Consider the following 17450-nt stretch of genomic DNA (forward strand, 5'->3'; position numbering starts at 1 on the left):
TGTAATTATTTTAATAGTACAAAAAATTAATATTTTAAAGATGTCAAATCAATTGAACTAAATCAAATCACATATTTTTCATCAATTTGGTATTTTGTGAGAAAAATCTAATTTGTATTTTATGAAAAAAATTTGGTTTGTATTTTGTGAGAAAATTTTAAAAAGTCAAGTCCAACTGATTATAATTTTGGATCAATTTGTTTCCTCCAAAAAAATAAATCAAACTAATATATTTTGCAACCTATTTTCGAGTGTTTTTCGAATTTAATAGAGTCGCTACAAAAATTTATTTTAAAATCGAAAAAATATTGAAAAACTCTTAGAAAAAATTAGTATTTGAAACCAAATTTTGAGTTCGGAAGTCGATCACTTACGACATCCATTAAAATACGATTACCTATAATTAATTGTGTAAAATTAATGTTAACTTATATAAATTTATTTATCATTTTTTAAAATGCAAATATAATTTTTTTATGGGAAAAATATAATCATAAAAGTATATTTAAAACATAGAGGTTTTTTTTAATTGTGCTTGACATGAGTACGATCTTGCTACTGTATATGTCCCGTGCGATTGAGAAATCAAAACTACGTAGTTGTTGAGTAGAAAATGCGGATGCATTTATTGCTTTTAAAAGAATACACTTTTGTTGCAAAAGTTTGAATTTAGTTAAAAATGTTATTGGTTTGATGAAGGAAAAAATACCCCGAGTTTGAGAAATTAATTCAAATGAGTATGTTTGGTTGTTTGTGTTGAATTTAGTTGAAAATGTTTAAGATCACATAGTTGTCACAACTCATGCGTTTTAAACTAAGACGTACAAAATATCATATTTTTATCAATTCAATTTGTAAAAGATTATTATTATTTTGGAATTTAATATCGTCAATTGTCACAATTTAGATTATCGTTAATATTATTAATATTTAATATATATATATATATAATTTTAATATTAAAGAGATTTATAATACTTTATATCTTATATTTTCTTTTTCTAATGTGTTATTTCTCTTATGCCCTCTCTATTTTTTTCTAGTACTAAAAGATCTCTCTTCTCTAGTGATTTTTGTTATCAATTTATAGATTTAAGTGATAAATCCGTGTATTCATGAGATAAATTTGAGCTATGATTTTTTAATTATTTTAAAACAAAAATCAACCAATGTGAGATAATTAGAGAAATATGTAGTTTATTCTTTTTTAATTGAGTTTTTAAATGGTAAACATAATAGTTTTATTAAATTAAAAATAAAACAAAAATAAATAAAAAATAAGAGGACGAGGTGCTGCATATGAAAAGCACGAAAACAAAATGTTATTTTATATACATTTGAGAAGCGGGAAACGTAAAAAGTAGAAAAGTAAGAGAGGAAAAGTTGGAAAGGTGTGAAAGTAGGACAAGCCTAACAAAAAAATCAAGCAACATTTATTTTAGTTATTTATTTTTTAGACTAAATATCATTTGTGGTCCCTTTTAACGTCTTAATCCTTTATTTTTTTTCTTCTTAATTTAGTCTTTTATTTTTTTTCTTCTCGATTTAGTTCTTTATTCCTAACAATATCAAATAAAATATGAGTTTATTTGAAAATTTGCGTTACGAATTCGATGAAATTTGTATTATATTGAAGAATATAATTAATTTTATGAGATTTGTTTAAATTTTTTTTAAAATTTTTGTATAAAAAATGATAACATTGTTGAAATTTTAAAACATAAAATATCAAATTGTCACTTAAAATTAAAATAAATGACCAAGTCGGAAAAGAAAAAAAAAAGATAAAAGATTAAAACGTTACTTTAAATTAAGTTAAGGGACCACAGATATAATTTAGCCAATTTTTTATATTAAATATAATATAATAGAAATTCATATAAATTCAAAATTTAACTAAATTTATAAAATAACGATCTTTAAACTTAATAATAATAAATACAAAATATTTACTAAATATATTTTTATTTATTTTTTAAAATTATTTTTAATTAGTTGAATAAAGTTTTCACATATCAAACATTTAATAAAACTCAAATCAAGTTTAGCATGCGTGTTCAGAAAAGAAAAATAAAATTGTCATGCGTAGGCGAAAACAGTCACCAATTACTTCCAAATATTTATAGCAGTTTTTAACTATTTATATATTTTTGAATGAGAAAAATGACAAACTTAAAGTACGTTTTATCAATTAAAAACTATATATATAACTTTAGTTTTTTTATAAAAAAAATACATTAAAGTAAAGCTTTTGCCGTAATGTAATGCTGCGTGGTAGTTTGTTTTCTTTCGTCAGCTCGATAAAAAAAAAAATGAATGCTTATATATTTAAAATGCAATAATGAAAGTTTCTTCATGTCATGTAATGCTGTGGCAGTTTGATTTCTTTTGTCGGCTTTAATAAAAAAAAAATGGAATACTTTCGTCGTGCACAAAAGTGTGTTTGAATAGATTTCATTGTTTGAAAAACAAAATTGTTCAATTTATTTAATGGATGCAAATTACAATAGCTTACAAGTTTAGCGATAACACATCAATCCTCCTTAATTCTCCCTCTTCACTATCCTCTGATTTTTGTAAGTCACCTTTACATCCATTTTCATTAATTAACATCTTTGCAGTTTCACAATTTATTCTTCAATATATCTCAGGACCATTAGACCAAATACATCAATTTTTGTTTATATTTCATCAACGGCGATGGTTGACTTTTTTATATATAGAGAGAGGAGTTGACTTGATACATCCTTGTTTGCGTTTTGATGTAATTTTAGCAAGAATTTATAGTAGATGTTTGAATACTTAATTTGTGTTTTTGTCTTTGGTGTGGCAGGTTCTGTTTAACAGTATTGTGTTTGGTATTGTAGTTTTTGAATTGAACTGATTCTATCTATGTCCATTTCAATGAGCTGCTTTTGCTTGATGAAAAGCAGCAGACCAAAAATTAAGCGAGAACCATTCTCCTTTCTTGCTTTGGAGACATCTTGTAAGTACAAAAATCAACATCTTCCAAATTTTTTGTTATTTTGAACATATGAAGCACTGGCATGACACCGACACGTAAATGCTAATAATAATTTGAGAAAATACAAGTAATTGAAATTAACTATGCGCGTTGTTGTGTTGTGTCACATACACCTTCAATCTAAAATATCAATGCTACATATTACATATTGAACTTGTAATTACAGCCACTTTTTTCAAGCTCTGTTATTTTGAAGTGAAAACAATAAGACAACTTTGTAATTAAAAGTCAAAACAAAAAATAAAAATAGAAAATGCTTGTTCAGGAAACTAAGCAGTTCTTGTGGTTTTAACTCTGAAATGTCCTTTACCATTTGGCAGTTACTGTTAATGAGGTTGAGGCTTTACTTTACTTGTTTAAGAAACTTAGCAGTTCAATTGTTGATGATGGCTGCATTCACAAGGTATATTTATTTTAATAGTAGTAGTTCAAACTAGTTCTAAAGATTTTAAATCTTTTCCTCTATATGAATTGATATAGCATTTCTTCCACATTAACAAGACCTATTTATTTTATTAAATGTCATCACATTTTAGTAGTATTCTTTTTATAAAACATTAGTTTTATGTGCTAATTTTTTTAACACATTTATCTGCAGGAGGAGTTTCAACTTGCACTTTTTAGAAATAGCAGCAAGCAAAATCTACTTGCAAACAGGGTATATAAATGTGTTATTCAAATGTGAATCGCGGTTTATTTCAAATGAAAATTTATTGTGGATTTTCATTTCCTTATAAGTTTTATGCAAACATCTTTCATTTTACTATACATGATGACGTTGAAACTTGCAACCTAAGAAAGCTGAATGCAGGTATTTGATATGTTTGATATTAAGTGTAACGGAGTAATTGAATTTGGTGAATTCGTTCGGTCGCTAAGCATCTTTCATCCAAAGGCATCTGAAGAGAAGAAAATTGAATGTATGAAAATAATTTTGTATCAGAGAAATCAAACACTCATTCATTTCTATGAGATTTTGATTATGTGTCTGCATTAGCCATTCATTCAATTTTTTGTTCTTGCAGTTGCATTTAAATTGTTTGATCTTGGAAAGAATGGATACATTGAACATTGTGAGGTGATTATCCTCTAAGCTTTCCACTGTCTTTCATTTTCTCTTTAGGATTGCAATAATGCAGCACTGGCAATTGTTAGTTTTTTGTGTGAATGCTCCTTAGCATGTAACTTTAGTGTGTGCTTGGTTCTATGCTGGCGAAAATGGATTTTGATTGAATTGATTATGTAAAATTGAGTTTAGTTCAAAGTAGGTTTAGGACAAACAAAGTTATTTATGTTTGGACGCCTTTACATAAAGTTGAGTTGAACATCATTTTAAATGTAAAAATCACGTTTAAAGTAAAAAGTTACAAATGTTAGCTTCACGTTAAAATTAATTTTGAAAGCAAAATCAATTCTAATTAGTACTCTCAAACATACCAAAATCGATCTTAGGTTTCTAGAATCACTTATGACTCTCCCATCAGTGAGTCCAATATACATTTTTGCATTTTGTTTTATTCTACCTTTTTGAGCATCTTATGAGCCTTTTTGTAAAATAATGGCACATTGAAGGTGAAGGAAATGGTCTTGGCTACTTTGACTGAATCAGAAGTTACAATTCCAGATGATATTGTTGAATCCATTGTAGAAAAGGTTCTTAACAATGCAACCATATACATTTAATTTGCCCTCCTTCAATTTCTACATTTTCCTCAATCTAATTCTCATCTCTTATTTTTCTTGTCTTTTATCTTTTTAAGACAATGAAGGAGGTTGACTCAAAGGGAGATGGGAAGATTGATATGGAAGAGTGGAAAGAGTATGCAGAAAAAAATCCTTCTCTTCTTAAGATCATGACCCTTCCATATCTAAAGTAGGTCTAAATCTAATCAATGAAACTTATTGTCTTTATCTAAATTTGATCTCGTTTATTTTCTTTCGAGTAAATCACCATTTAATCATGACATAGTAACTTGGTTAATTTGAGTATCTGAATTTATCAAAGTCTAAATTGATCAACTTAAAAGTTCTAAAGGGAAAGATATTTTCAATTTCATATTTATTCTATTTATTAAATTTCATCTTTTACAGAATCAAAACTCAAATGTTCTGCATTTCAGGGACATAACTCTAGCATTTCCCAGCTTTGTTTTGCATACTGAGGTGGAAGACTAGCTACAAACAATTGATGATCAATGCACACAAGAAGGATTGCAGTTAGAGAAGAATGGAATACATTGTAATTGTTTATAGTTAATGTGTTGAAAGCACCATCAACCATTTCAATGTACCCTTAGGCAATAATTAGTTGTCTTTGCCTACCTAACTGTAATGGATATACTTGATAGTATGCATGCATATGTACTGAACCCAGTTAAAAAAGTTATAATGCTAATGGATTATCAAACGAACTACATCAATAAATATAAAAAAATGTTTGATAGTTTCTGCTTAAATGTCCTTAGAATATCTTTTCCTTTTCATTTTTTAAATTATGCTTTATTTAGGGTGTTTTGAAATTGTATTCCTAAACCAATACTTAGACCAACAAGCATCTATTTTATCTGAATCAGCATAGAATGATTTTATTTTATTGGACCATAAGAATTGGAATTAGATACTGTCAGAGAGTACGAGGTGACAATAGAAAAAAAATATGACTATTTCAAAAGTGGAAAAATTTTCATGACTCCAAGTGCATATGGAACAAATTCTAGCTCAAAGTTGCGGATACAAATTGAATGAGTATGGAACAATAACTTGTGTGGATAATAGTACTACACCAGCACTGTATAGCATATGTTCTTCTGGTCAAATCGTTACATGTCATCATAGATCATAGATTTCCATGCAATATAAGTAATGTATATATATATGGTTAATTAAGTTCATCCCCTAGTCTAGAAAATTAACATAAACAAGTCTTTTTGATGGGGTGTTCTTGTACCAAACCGCGATTTCGGCATGAAGATCCGCCGGCAATTCTTGCTGCACAAACTTACTGTAAGTTTTCTTTTCTTCTTTCTAATCACATCCTGGAGTTTGTATTATATGATTTCATTGATGGAACAGAACAATATTGTAGCTTTGAAGTTTTTAATTAATCAACTTTCTTTTTTCCTGTGTCTATGTATATTTTTTCAGTTAGTATTTCTGAAATTGAAGCATTACATGATCTGTTCAAGAAATTAAGCAGTTCTATAGTCAATGATGGGCTAATTAGCAAAGTAAGGTTTAAGAAATTAATAGATTTAAGGTTGATACCATAATTAAAATATGGTAGGACTTATTAGGAGAGGGTAATTATGTAATATTGAAAATGTAGGAAGAATTTCAGCTTGGCTTATTTGGAAGCAGCAAGAAACGAAACCTCTTTGGTGACAGGGTCAGTGTATTTAACCTTCTTAAGAATTTGTTTTCAACTTATTTTAATAACCTCTTCGAAAAAGTTTATATAAAAATAGTTTGATTTTATTCTAAATAGTTTCCGCATAAGTAGTTATATGATTAACTTTTATGCTATAAACACTTATTATTATAACATTATAACAGCCTAAATTTGTGTGCAGGTTTTCCATTTATTTGACTCAAAAAATGATGGTGTGATAGATTTTGGAGAGTTTGTTGAAGCTTTAAGCGTCTTCCATCCAGCAGCACCCCAAGGACAAAAGGCAGCTTGTAAGAGTTCCTCTCTGAAGAGAATGTGCCTTAGGAATTTTGTATAAAATAAAACCTTCATAATCTCTCTTATATATGTGGCAGTTGCATTTCGACTCTATGATATATGGCAAAGAGGCTTTATTGAACCAGATGAGGTATACAATTGGTTTTTGGCTTTTTTTTTTTCTTTCTTTCTTTTTATTAAATAAATTTTAGTATTAATCTATCCAAAACTAAGATAATGAAGAATTAAATAACTTAATACAATCAGTATTACATTAGTCTAAGTGAAACTAAACTCCAATTATTTAGGTAAGATTTAGAGTTTGAGTTTTGTAAATGAAAAAATATAGTTGAGAGAAGAGACCTCACTAAAATACATGTTTTATATTATTATTATTATTTAATTAATGTGTATGTATGCATCAAGACTTGACTTTATGTAGTGTCTAATTGCAGAGGCCCTTAAGAAATAGTACTAGACAATTTTTTTAAAAGACAAAAATTAGTAAATTGTTGGATTCTAACCTTAATAAGTATATTTACAACCTTGTGGAATAATAATGCTTTTCAAATTGTGTGATGGAAGCTAAGAGAGATGATAGAGGCACTCCTAAGAGACTCTGATTTGGTTCTTTCTCATGATATAATTGAGGTCATAATTGATAAGGTATTATTTTTTTAATGTTTTTCTTCCCCTCTCTAAGGATTAATTTTATATTTTCATTATGAAAATAACAGAATCTAGAGATTAGGAATTAGTGGTTTAACATATTATCCTCTCTATGATATTGCACAGGCCTTTAAAGAAGCTGATTTAAAAGGAGATGGAAAGCTTGATCCAGAGGAGTGGGAAAAATTTGTAGCTCGGAATCCATCCTTATTGAAGAATATGACAATTCCATATTTGAAGTAATAACCACTTTTCCTTTCATCCCTTTCTTTTCTGTTTTGAATCATATATATACAATAGTTGCATGACACAGCAATGATAGAAACTTCCTACCCATTACGAGGTCTAAAACAAAATTATCAGTCGGGGTCTTTTCAAAATTTAATAACTATAGAAATTTTCTTTAGTAAAATTAATGACGTTTTCAAATATATTTTCTCTATATTTTTCAAAAAATGAAATAAGACATTTCAATGGTTCTACGACAACATAAAAAACTCGTGTAAAATGTTTCATATTTTAATTGAAGAAGAAAATAGTGTGTATACATTGTATAACTCCAATAACTGATGTTAACAATATGTTATTATTTTTTCAATTTATAACTAATATTTCTCTAATTCTTATTAATTTCATTAACCAATTTAGTTGTATTAAAAAGAGTATTAAATAATTTACAATAAAAATAAAATATTTTATTTAATTTATATAAAATTTTATCAGTTTTAGTTTTAAAAATATTAAAATGTGAGGTCTTTTTTTTGCGTTAAAAAGATTCGAAGTCTTTCAATAAATTTTATTTTATTTTTTAAAGAGTGTTTTGGTCTTTTCTAAACTACTAGTTTAGATAACACAAAAATTCTCTTAACAATTTTCATAGTCATAGTGTTTTTTCGATTGCTATATATTCATTATGTGGAATAAAAATATCATCCAGTTTAAATATCAAAATTGCATATAATTCGGTTCAATTTGAATTGAATTAGAACAAATGATTAAAATAAATAATATATATATATATGGAATTTTGGCATATTGTTTTCTAAAGCAATACATTAACCATTGTTTTTATCGAAAAAATATTTGACATTCACTATTATGAATAACAAAAATTCAAAAAAAACCAAATTTTATTTTGCTAACACTTTTGATAAATAGTAATTAGTTATTATAATTTTTTAAATGATAAGATAATGTTTACTAATTCACTAAATTGGTCTCCCTATTTTAAAAGTCAACAGTTTTGGTCCATAATTTTTTAATTAAAAAATGATGACGTGAAATATTTTAAATAACTTGACATTTGATATTATGATTAACACCTATAAAATTGAAATAAAATATGTAAAAATTTAGCTAATAGAACCGATTGCATGAATTGATAATAATAGATGGAATAAAATTCCAATGAAACCTATTATTCAAAAACTAAATGCCCTATATTTTGAATCGCGGAAGATTCCATAGAAAATTTCATAATATATTAAGTGCATACAATGAAATAAAATATTTTTAACTTTCTATCATCTAAGTTTTTTTTTTTTCTTATTTGTGGTGGCTTTTCAAATTATAAGCAATAAACATTTCACTTTGAAATTTGCAGGGATCTAAATATGCAGTTTCGTGGTTTTGAATTGATATCAGACATTGAAGATGACACAATCAGTACTCCATGATAAAGAAATTGTCTCGAAATTTGTGTCAAACATTTATATTTGAGCAAATAAAGAGATAGCCAATTTTATAAAACTCGATTGAGCTAATGATGAGTTAATAAAAATTTACAAACGAAAATACTAACAAATGTCTTATAACACTAAAGTACATTAACTTTTTAAGATTTAATTTTTTTTATCATTTACATACTATATTTATCTTTTATTTCTTTTTTTGAATTACTTGAGAACACTTGTTTACATGCTTCAATTTATAAATTTTATGCTATATTCATAAACTTAAAATATTTAAGATGTTTTTTATTATTTCATTCAATCTTAAATTCTATTTTATTTATTTATTTCTCTCTTTATTTTAATCAGTTACCTCATAATATCTCACACTCGTATCGCATATTCATATCTCTTGTTCATAACTTATACTTTATAATTCTCCTATTTTTATTATGCTTAAAAGCCATCAACAAGGTATGTTAACTAATATGTTGAATGTAACGCCCCAAATTTTTTATCCAAATATTACTTAAAAATGTTTAATTTCTTTAAGAAACAACTATATTTTTTTTTCTTAGGAGTAGTTCATCATGTAATAAATTGAAGATGCGTCAGAAAATTACTTAATATATATATATATATTTGTAAAAGAATGCAATACAATTTACTAAAATGTTATTTATTTATTTACAAAATTAATATTCCAGTTGTTAGATTGATATTTATTTATGCTCCAAAATAAAATAAATCATCTTTAAGTGAAATTCAAAATAAACAAGGTTGACTGAAATTAATGATATTCAATTATTTACCCGCGAATGACATCTCACTTCTGCATTTCTATTAAAAGTTAATGATGAAGAGTAAATAACTTTACAAGTGCTACAAAAATTTTAGTAATACAAAACATTATTTTTAAGTAAAAGTCTCATTTTCTCACGCGCGCCTACCAAGCAAACAATACTATACGACACTTTGAGATCATTGGTACCTAAATGTTGGTGTAAGGGGTCAGTTCATCTCACAACAAGAATTAAACAAAAATAGTAAATTAACAGTCATAAAATATGAATATAAAATATTTTCGTAATAAAAAAGATTTAAAGAAATTGATTCTTTAACATTTCTCAAAAGGTATCAAAAATCATAAAATATATCTACATAAATCAAGTAGCAATCGTAGAGCAAATAATTATATCAAAATAAAAATAACAATAAAATGTATGCAAGTTATGCATGCTCCTAAATATATATGATTCAGATATAACCAGCCACACAAGCGTCCACACAGAAGTCACTCATACCAATGGAAAAAATTAAACCAGCCACACATGCGTCGACAAAGATGCATATGATATGTTATGAAATGATAATGATGCTCAAAAGGTACATGTCACCACTCACTTAAATAATCACACAAATCATCAGCCAATTAGAAAATCACAAATATAATAATATTTAAGACACAAATCACCAGCCACTTAGAGAACCACAAAGATAACAATATTTAAAACACAAATGATCATCCACCTAAACATTCACAAAGATAATGATATTTAAAACACAAGTCACCAGCCACTTAGGCAACCACAAATATAGCAATATTTAAAACACAAATCACCAGCCACTTAGGCAACCACAAATATAACAATATTTAAGACACAATTCACTACCCACTTAGGCAACCATAAATATAACAATTATTTAAAACACAAATCACCAACCACTTAGGCAACCACAAAGATTACAATATTTAAAAGATAAATCGCTAGCCACATAAGCAATTACAAAGGCAAAATATTTCAAATTAAATTTTTTAATCACATAAGACATCAAATTTATATTCTCATGGATGTTCATAGTTATAGCTCAATAACTTCAACACATCAAATATTGCACGTGAACAAATATCTCAAAATCACCACTTTCATTTTAATAATCCATAAGATTCGATTTGACTACGTGTTATTGATAACAATGAAAATTCATATCACCAATAATACAATAACAATATAAATTTAATTCATTTAACTATAAAGTCTTTCGCATTCTAAAAATGGACTATTCATTGATGCATTCAATAATCAATTTTCTCATATTATTAAAATTAAAGAAATATAAAATTCTCATTCATGTCCTCAAGAAACATATATTGTTCATAAAAGTCAAGTTTTAAATTTAAAATACTCAAAAGTAAACACTTAAAATCAAATACATCATAATAAACATATTACTAATTACATCATTATAAAAATTATAACTTTATAATTAAATACTCTAAAACACGTAAGGCATTAAACATTTTCACTACAAACATATTTATCAAGGTATAATAATAAAATAGAACTCTATAATTAATTTCATCGAGATAGATGTATTACTAAAAAACAATCAAAGCATTATAGTTAATTTCTTTACGACGAAAATAAAATCAACATTTTTCTTTAAAGACATCCATACATCATATCAACATTTTACGAATCGCTAATTTAATATCTAACCTAACTCTGCATGAGAAAAAACCCTTACTCCTTCCATGTAACGCTATATATCTCTTGAAAAATCTCTTAAAGATGAAGGAACAAAAGCTTAGAGCTTCCAGAAGAAATAGAGGTAATATGTGAGTGGTTGTTTGAGTGACATGAAAATATTTGAGATAAAGAAAATATAATGTTGCGAATGGAGACGTGAAGCTGATTAGAAAAAGAGAGTAATTTTTCTCATTGAGGTTAATTGCACACATCAATATATATTGAATTGGAATAATATCATTCAATGACCAACCATTATGAATTAATTGACATTCATGTACTTATTTTTGCTTGTTACACTTATTTTTGCTTGTTAAATGCTATTAACAATAAAATATAGTGTGGATGATTAAATTTTGACCAAAATTGACTTGGTCATTGTTCACTCTAAAAAAAAATACTCCTACGAGTTTTAATTAATTACTAACAAAACCCCAACAATTAATTAATTAATATAAATATACTTCATCAAATAATTAAAATTAAAGGAACAATTATCTTACTATTGTCACACTAAATTAATTAAATAAAATTTATAAATAAAACTAAGGATTTTCACTAATTCTATTATCTCCTTGGTTAAATACTTATTTGGTCTAAAATAAAACTAATAAATGATATAACTTCTATAAATTATAATTTAATTAAATAATTCAACTAATGTTTTCATCAACTAAAATAAATAAAGTTAGACAAAAATATCACTGCAAGTGGCGTATAAAAAATAAAGTCAACGTATCTAACACATCAATTTTATGATTATCAAAAATAATCAAATAAATAAAATACACAGTTGTCCACGTAGAAAATAATTATGCCATATATCGTTCTAATGTAATTGTCACACCAAAACAATTAAATAAAAATAAAGGTTATAATTATTCAAGTAAAATAGGAAGTTGTAAATTTTAATTTAATTTATTTACATTAGAATAAATTATTAATTAAATAATAAATTACAAAAATTACTAAGAGACACATATATAATATATATGAAAATATTGGAGTGTTACATTGAGTTCATATATTTTTTTTAAATATATGAATTTTACGTGATCTGAGTTTCACGTATATGATAAATTATACATTGTACATAAACTTAAATCACCTAATATTATGTATTTTGTATTTACATAAATGTATGTAAGTGAGTTCACGTATATGTACATAAACATAATTCAAATACGTAAATTGAGTTCAAATACGTAAATTGAGTTCAAATACGTAAATTGAGTTCAAATACATGTAAAAATTTGTAGTGAGTAAGAAAAATGTGTACTTGAACTCAGTTCATATAAAATTTACAGTGAATAATGGAAGTGTTTATGTGAACTCAGTTCACGTAGTGCGCGTAAATTCAATTCAAACAACAAAATATTAAAAAGAGTTTAAGTGAGTACAGGTGAAGATGAAAATGAAATGAAAATGAAAGAATACTGTGGATTTCACAGTGAAGGAGAAAATGAAAAAAATAATTGATAAATTTAATTTAATGATAAAAACAGTTTTAATCTTTGTATAAAAATTGTTCTCTTAACCATTAGCTTCTTTATTTTTACGCCCATTAATATTATCAATTGGAACTATTGGTTTATTAGGCCCATTTATGGTATTATCTTTTGGGTTTTGTGATTCTTTCGGCCGTTGGAGTAAAGGGGCTCCAACAACAACTTCAACCATTTTTTATTTATCCATAAATGAGATAATATAATTATATCTAAAAACATACATACAATTATAAATAAATTATGATATCCAACTTAATAATATCGATATTTATTAGTTAAGTAAAAACTTAAGAAAGAAACATAACGATTTTAATCACGTATTTATTGTTTTCTATTTTTATTTTAAAACATATTTTCTCTTTCATCCAAGACATTTGTTAAATAGTTAAAGATTAAAACATTACAAAGAATCCATTCCTAAACATGAAACTATCATTGCCATACATAACTTTCTATAATACATTTTATTAAAAAAATTTACTTCAACTCATCTAAATCATTTACATACATGACTTTAAAAATAATTATGATAAAAATTAATTATTTTTAATAATTTAATAATTATGATCGATTATCAATATAAAAACTATTTACATTAACGATATATTTAAATTAAAACACTTTATAAAAAAAAAATCGAATTACCAAAGAAAATTGGATTAAGATTCTCAAATTTTCAACAAGATAGAATTAATTAGAGTTTAATATCAAATACTACATACAAGAACATACATATTCCTCTTTAGAAAAAAAAAATACTAATAGTTTCCTAAAAAATACTACTACGGTGAAATAAATTATTAGTTAAATAGAGAAGGGTTGGTTTGAAATGAAGATGAAGAAGATTGAGACAAAAGGCAAAGTTATCGTTATAATGTTTTTTTGGGGTACAAAAAACTTTATATAAAAGCCAAAGCCAACGGCTATAATTACGCTCTATCTCCATCTTATTATTGCTAGAATCTCACACTCCTCTCTGAAGCATCAATCAATTTTATCGGAAGTATTTACATATATTAGATTTATTTATTACAACATTATCGGAATCATCGCCATTTAAGCTATTCTTCCTCCTTCATTCACCTTTGGTTCTTTCCTTTCGGTTAGAATCCTCTCTCGCTTGCTTTCATTCTTTTAACCATCTTTTCGAGAGAATAACACTTAACTACTACTTGCACCTCCCTTTCTCCTTCCCTTACCCCCTCAATTCATTCATACAAACATCAAATATACAATGTAATCGAAATATCACCAATAAATTTTTTTAAAAAAAGTTCCTTTCTGGTTATTGTATTTCACTTTTCCCTCATTATTATTACTATTTTCATTTCTTAGATTATTAGGTTTTATTTGGGTCTTCTTACTTGTTAATTGTTAATGCATTTCATTATGTAATTGTAATATTTCAAGTAAGGCGAAAATTAGGTGTTTTTTTTTTTGTTATTCAAAAGAAAAAAATTAGGGTTATTCGACATTGAAATATGTCGGTTGCTTTGAGTTCAAGGGTATATTGGGAAGGTCATCCAGGACATTGTTCTGTTGACCCTATCCTGATTTACCTCACCGTGGATAATGTTGTTACCCCAATGCGTGTTTTTGAGTCTGATTCAATTGCTTCTGTGAAATTGAGGATTCAACAATGTAAAGGTTTTGTTGTGAAGAAACAGAAGCTTGTTTTTAGTGGAAGAGAGCTTGCTAGAAATGATACACCTGTTAAGGAGTACGGTGTTGCCGATGGCAATGTTCTTCATTTGGTTTTACGCCTTTCTGATTTACTTTTCATTGTTGTTAGGACTGTTTCTGGGAAGGAATTTGAGTTTCATATTGATAGGCATAGAAATGTGGGGTATCTTAAGCAAAGGATTAGAAAAAAGAAAGGTAAACAAGGTTTCATTGATCTTGAGGATGTTGATGATGATCAAGAGCTTTTCTGTGATGATGAGAAGCTTGATGATCATAGACTTTTTCATGATATATGTAAAGGTGATGATGGTGTAGTTCATTTGATTATTAAGAAATCGGTTAAGGTTAGAACTACACCTATTCATAATGATTTGAAGCTTTCTCTTGAGGCTTCTATAACTGGATTATTACAACAAGTAGAAGAGAATAAGAATAGGAGCAAACAGATTCAGATAGCTAAGATACCACCTGGTGTTGGTTTCTGGTTCGAACCTATTGTTGTCAATCCCAAGATCAATCTTTTTCCTTACCTTTGGGACATGATCAACTCCACATATGAGGGTTTGAAGACAGGAAATAGTCCTATTAGGTCATCGGAAGGCACCGGAGGGACTTATTTTATGCAAGATTTAACAGGTCAGAAGCATGTTTCGGTTTTCAAGCCCTTGGATGAGGAACCAATGGCTGTGAACAACCCGAGAGGCTTACCGACTTCGTTGAACGGCGAAGGTTTAAAAAGAGGAACAAGGGTGGGAGAAGGAGCTTTGAGGGAGGTTGCAGCTTTTATATTAGATCATCCAAGGAGCGGGCCGCGTTTGGTGTCCGGTGAAGAAATAGGGTTTTCTGGTGTTCCTCCTACTATTTTGGTGCAGTGCTTACACCAAGAATTTCACCACCCAAATGGGTATGCTTGCTCATCAAAACATGTCAAGATCGGGTCGTTACAGAAGTTTGTGAAGAACGACGGTAATTGTGAGGATATTGGACCTGGGGCCTTTCCAGTGGAGGAGGTGCATAAGATAACTGTGCTTGATTTAAGAATGGCTAATGCAGACAGGCATGCTGGGAATATTTTAATCAGAAAGGAGAAAGATGGCCAGATTAAGCTCATTCCCATTGATCATGGCTATTGTCTACCAGATCAAGTAAGCAAATCTTAAGAGTTGATTGAATTTCCTGACATGATAGATTCCTACAAACTTACTTGTTGAACCTGCATTGCATGTTGCAGCTTAATTTTTTTCAAGCACCCAATGTGTATGTATATTATTATTGGTGCATTGCATTGATCCTTAGGTGATATTAACTTACTGCTAAAATTTAAGATTCTTCACGTTGATTTAATTTAATGTGAACTCATGTTGTTTTCTCTGCAGTTTGAAGATTGCACATTTGATTGGCTTTATTGGCCACAAACACGTCAGCCTTACTCGCCCGAGTTAGTTGATTATATCAATTCTTTGGACGCTGAAAAAGACATTGAACTTTTGAAATATTATGGATGGGATATTCCACTTCAGTGTGCGCGGACACTACGTATTTCCACAATGCTGCTGAAAAAAGGGGTTCAGAGAGGTCTTACTCCTTATGCAATTGGAAGCATCATGTGTCGGGAAAATTTGAACAAGGAATCTGTAATTGAGGAAATTATAAGTGAAGCACAAGATTCCTTGCTTCCTGGCATGGAGGAATCGACATTTCTTGATTCTGTCTCCCAAATCATGGATTCCCGTCTTGATAAGCTTGCAAAATAGACATTTTTCCTTTTCTGATTTATATAGGTAAGGTAATAAATATACCTATGCAATGTGATTCAGTGAATGACCCTAGTCCATTTTTGGATGGACTTCATGTTATCTGAAGACTGGCCTGAAGCTCTTGTTATTCCTGGTTTCTCTGAACTGTTTTTTCAGGATTGTATTGACATGTTCAACATAAATTTAAAGGTCTGAATAAGATGTGTTATACTGATTGTAGTAGCTTGACAAAGAAACTTGATTTTTGTCATTTGTACATAATAAATTTGTTGTGTTAGATTTTCACCTCCAATGAAAATGATTATGATTGCAGCCAGGTGGCCTGATTATGATATGGATTGTGAACTAGAGAGAAGCCAATGGTCGTTCCAACTGGTGTTATGTTTTGCTCCTAAAATACTCTTATAATTAAAACTAACGACTGATTCTTTCATGTTAATAATAATAAAATTGTGCAGTTTCTTACCGTATAACATACATTGCAAGAGGAATTGTTGTTGACTAATGAATCAAGCAACACTAATGGTTTAACTCCATCTTCAATTATGGAATAGAGATTTTGGGATGAAGAAGGGACTGCAAATCTTATATATAGGAGAGTTCAAGGATTTCAAACCTCAAATAGTGCAGTTTCTTATCTCTCTAGTTTCTCTCTTCATGTTCTCTTTTTATCTTCTCCCTCACCCAACCTCATTTTTCCTTGCAGTATGCATAAGAGGATCCAATTTATGAATGGAAGTCACTTCTCCTATCAATTGGGGGGTTGTGAGGAAAGAGTATAGCATCTCCAACCATGTAGGACTAAATGCATAATAACAAATATCAGGGCATTAATTTTCTCTCTTTGCAGTCGACTCTTGAATTCTTGCCACCCAAGTTATGGGTGTAATCTCTAATTAACGATGATTCATAAGTCATATTGCTTGTATTCAATTATTTCACA

General features: G+C 28.0%; 3 protein-coding genes across 5 annotated transcripts; all 3 read left to right on the plus strand.

Moving 5' to 3' along the window:
* Positions 1-2353: 2353 nt before the first annotated feature.
* Positions 2354-5481, plus strand: LOC101494192 (calcineurin B-like protein 7). 2 transcript variants are annotated; one of them, XM_004503552.4, is made up of 9 exons: positions 2354-2576; positions 2868-2986; positions 3346-3428; positions 3624-3683; positions 3837-3945; positions 4051-4103; positions 4598-4678; positions 4786-4898; positions 5146-5481. In XM_004503552.4, exons 2-9 carry the CDS (start codon positions 2893-2895, stop codon positions 5198-5200), a joined length of 648 nt encoding a protein of 215 aa, XP_004503609.1. In that variant the 5' UTR covers positions 2354-2576; positions 2868-2892; the 3' UTR covers positions 5201-5481. The 2 variants fall into 2 exon arrangements, with proteins under 2 accessions (XP_004503609.1, XP_004503608.1); XM_004503551.4 differs by having other exon boundaries at positions 2355-2576; positions 2834-2986.
* Positions 5482-5618: 137 nt separating this feature from the next.
* Positions 5619-9219, plus strand: LOC101494698 (calcineurin B-like protein 7). 2 transcript variants are annotated; one of them, XM_004503553.4, is made up of 8 exons: positions 5619-6028; positions 6170-6252; positions 6351-6410; positions 6595-6703; positions 6788-6840; positions 7275-7355; positions 7485-7597; positions 8962-9219. In XM_004503553.4, the coding sequence occupies exons 1-8, from the start codon at positions 5956-5958 to the stop codon at positions 9032-9034; spliced, it is 645 nt and encodes a 214-aa protein (XP_004503610.1). In that variant the 5' UTR covers positions 5619-5955; the 3' UTR covers positions 9035-9219. The 2 variants fall into 2 exon arrangements, with proteins under 2 accessions (XP_004503610.1, XP_073225885.1); XM_073369784.1 differs by lacking the exon at positions 7275-7355.
* A 4857-nt stretch (positions 9220-14076) lies between these two features.
* On the plus strand, positions 14077-16792 carry LOC101495023 (phosphatidylinositol 4-kinase gamma 2-like). The gene is made up of 2 exons (XM_004503554.4): positions 14077-15895; positions 16127-16792. The coding sequence occupies exons 1-2, from the start codon at positions 14549-14551 to the stop codon at positions 16502-16504; spliced, it is 1725 nt and encodes a 574-aa protein (XP_004503611.1). The 5' UTR covers positions 14077-14548; the 3' UTR covers positions 16505-16792.
* Positions 16793-17450: the final 658 nt, after the last annotated feature.

This window comes from Cicer arietinum, chromosome 6, assembly GCF_000331145.2.
Source record: "Cicer arietinum cultivar CDC Frontier isolate Library 1 chromosome 6, Cicar.CDCFrontier_v2.0, whole genome shotgun sequence".
Lineage (NCBI taxonomy): Eukaryota > Viridiplantae > Streptophyta > Magnoliopsida > Fabales > Fabaceae > Cicer > Cicer arietinum.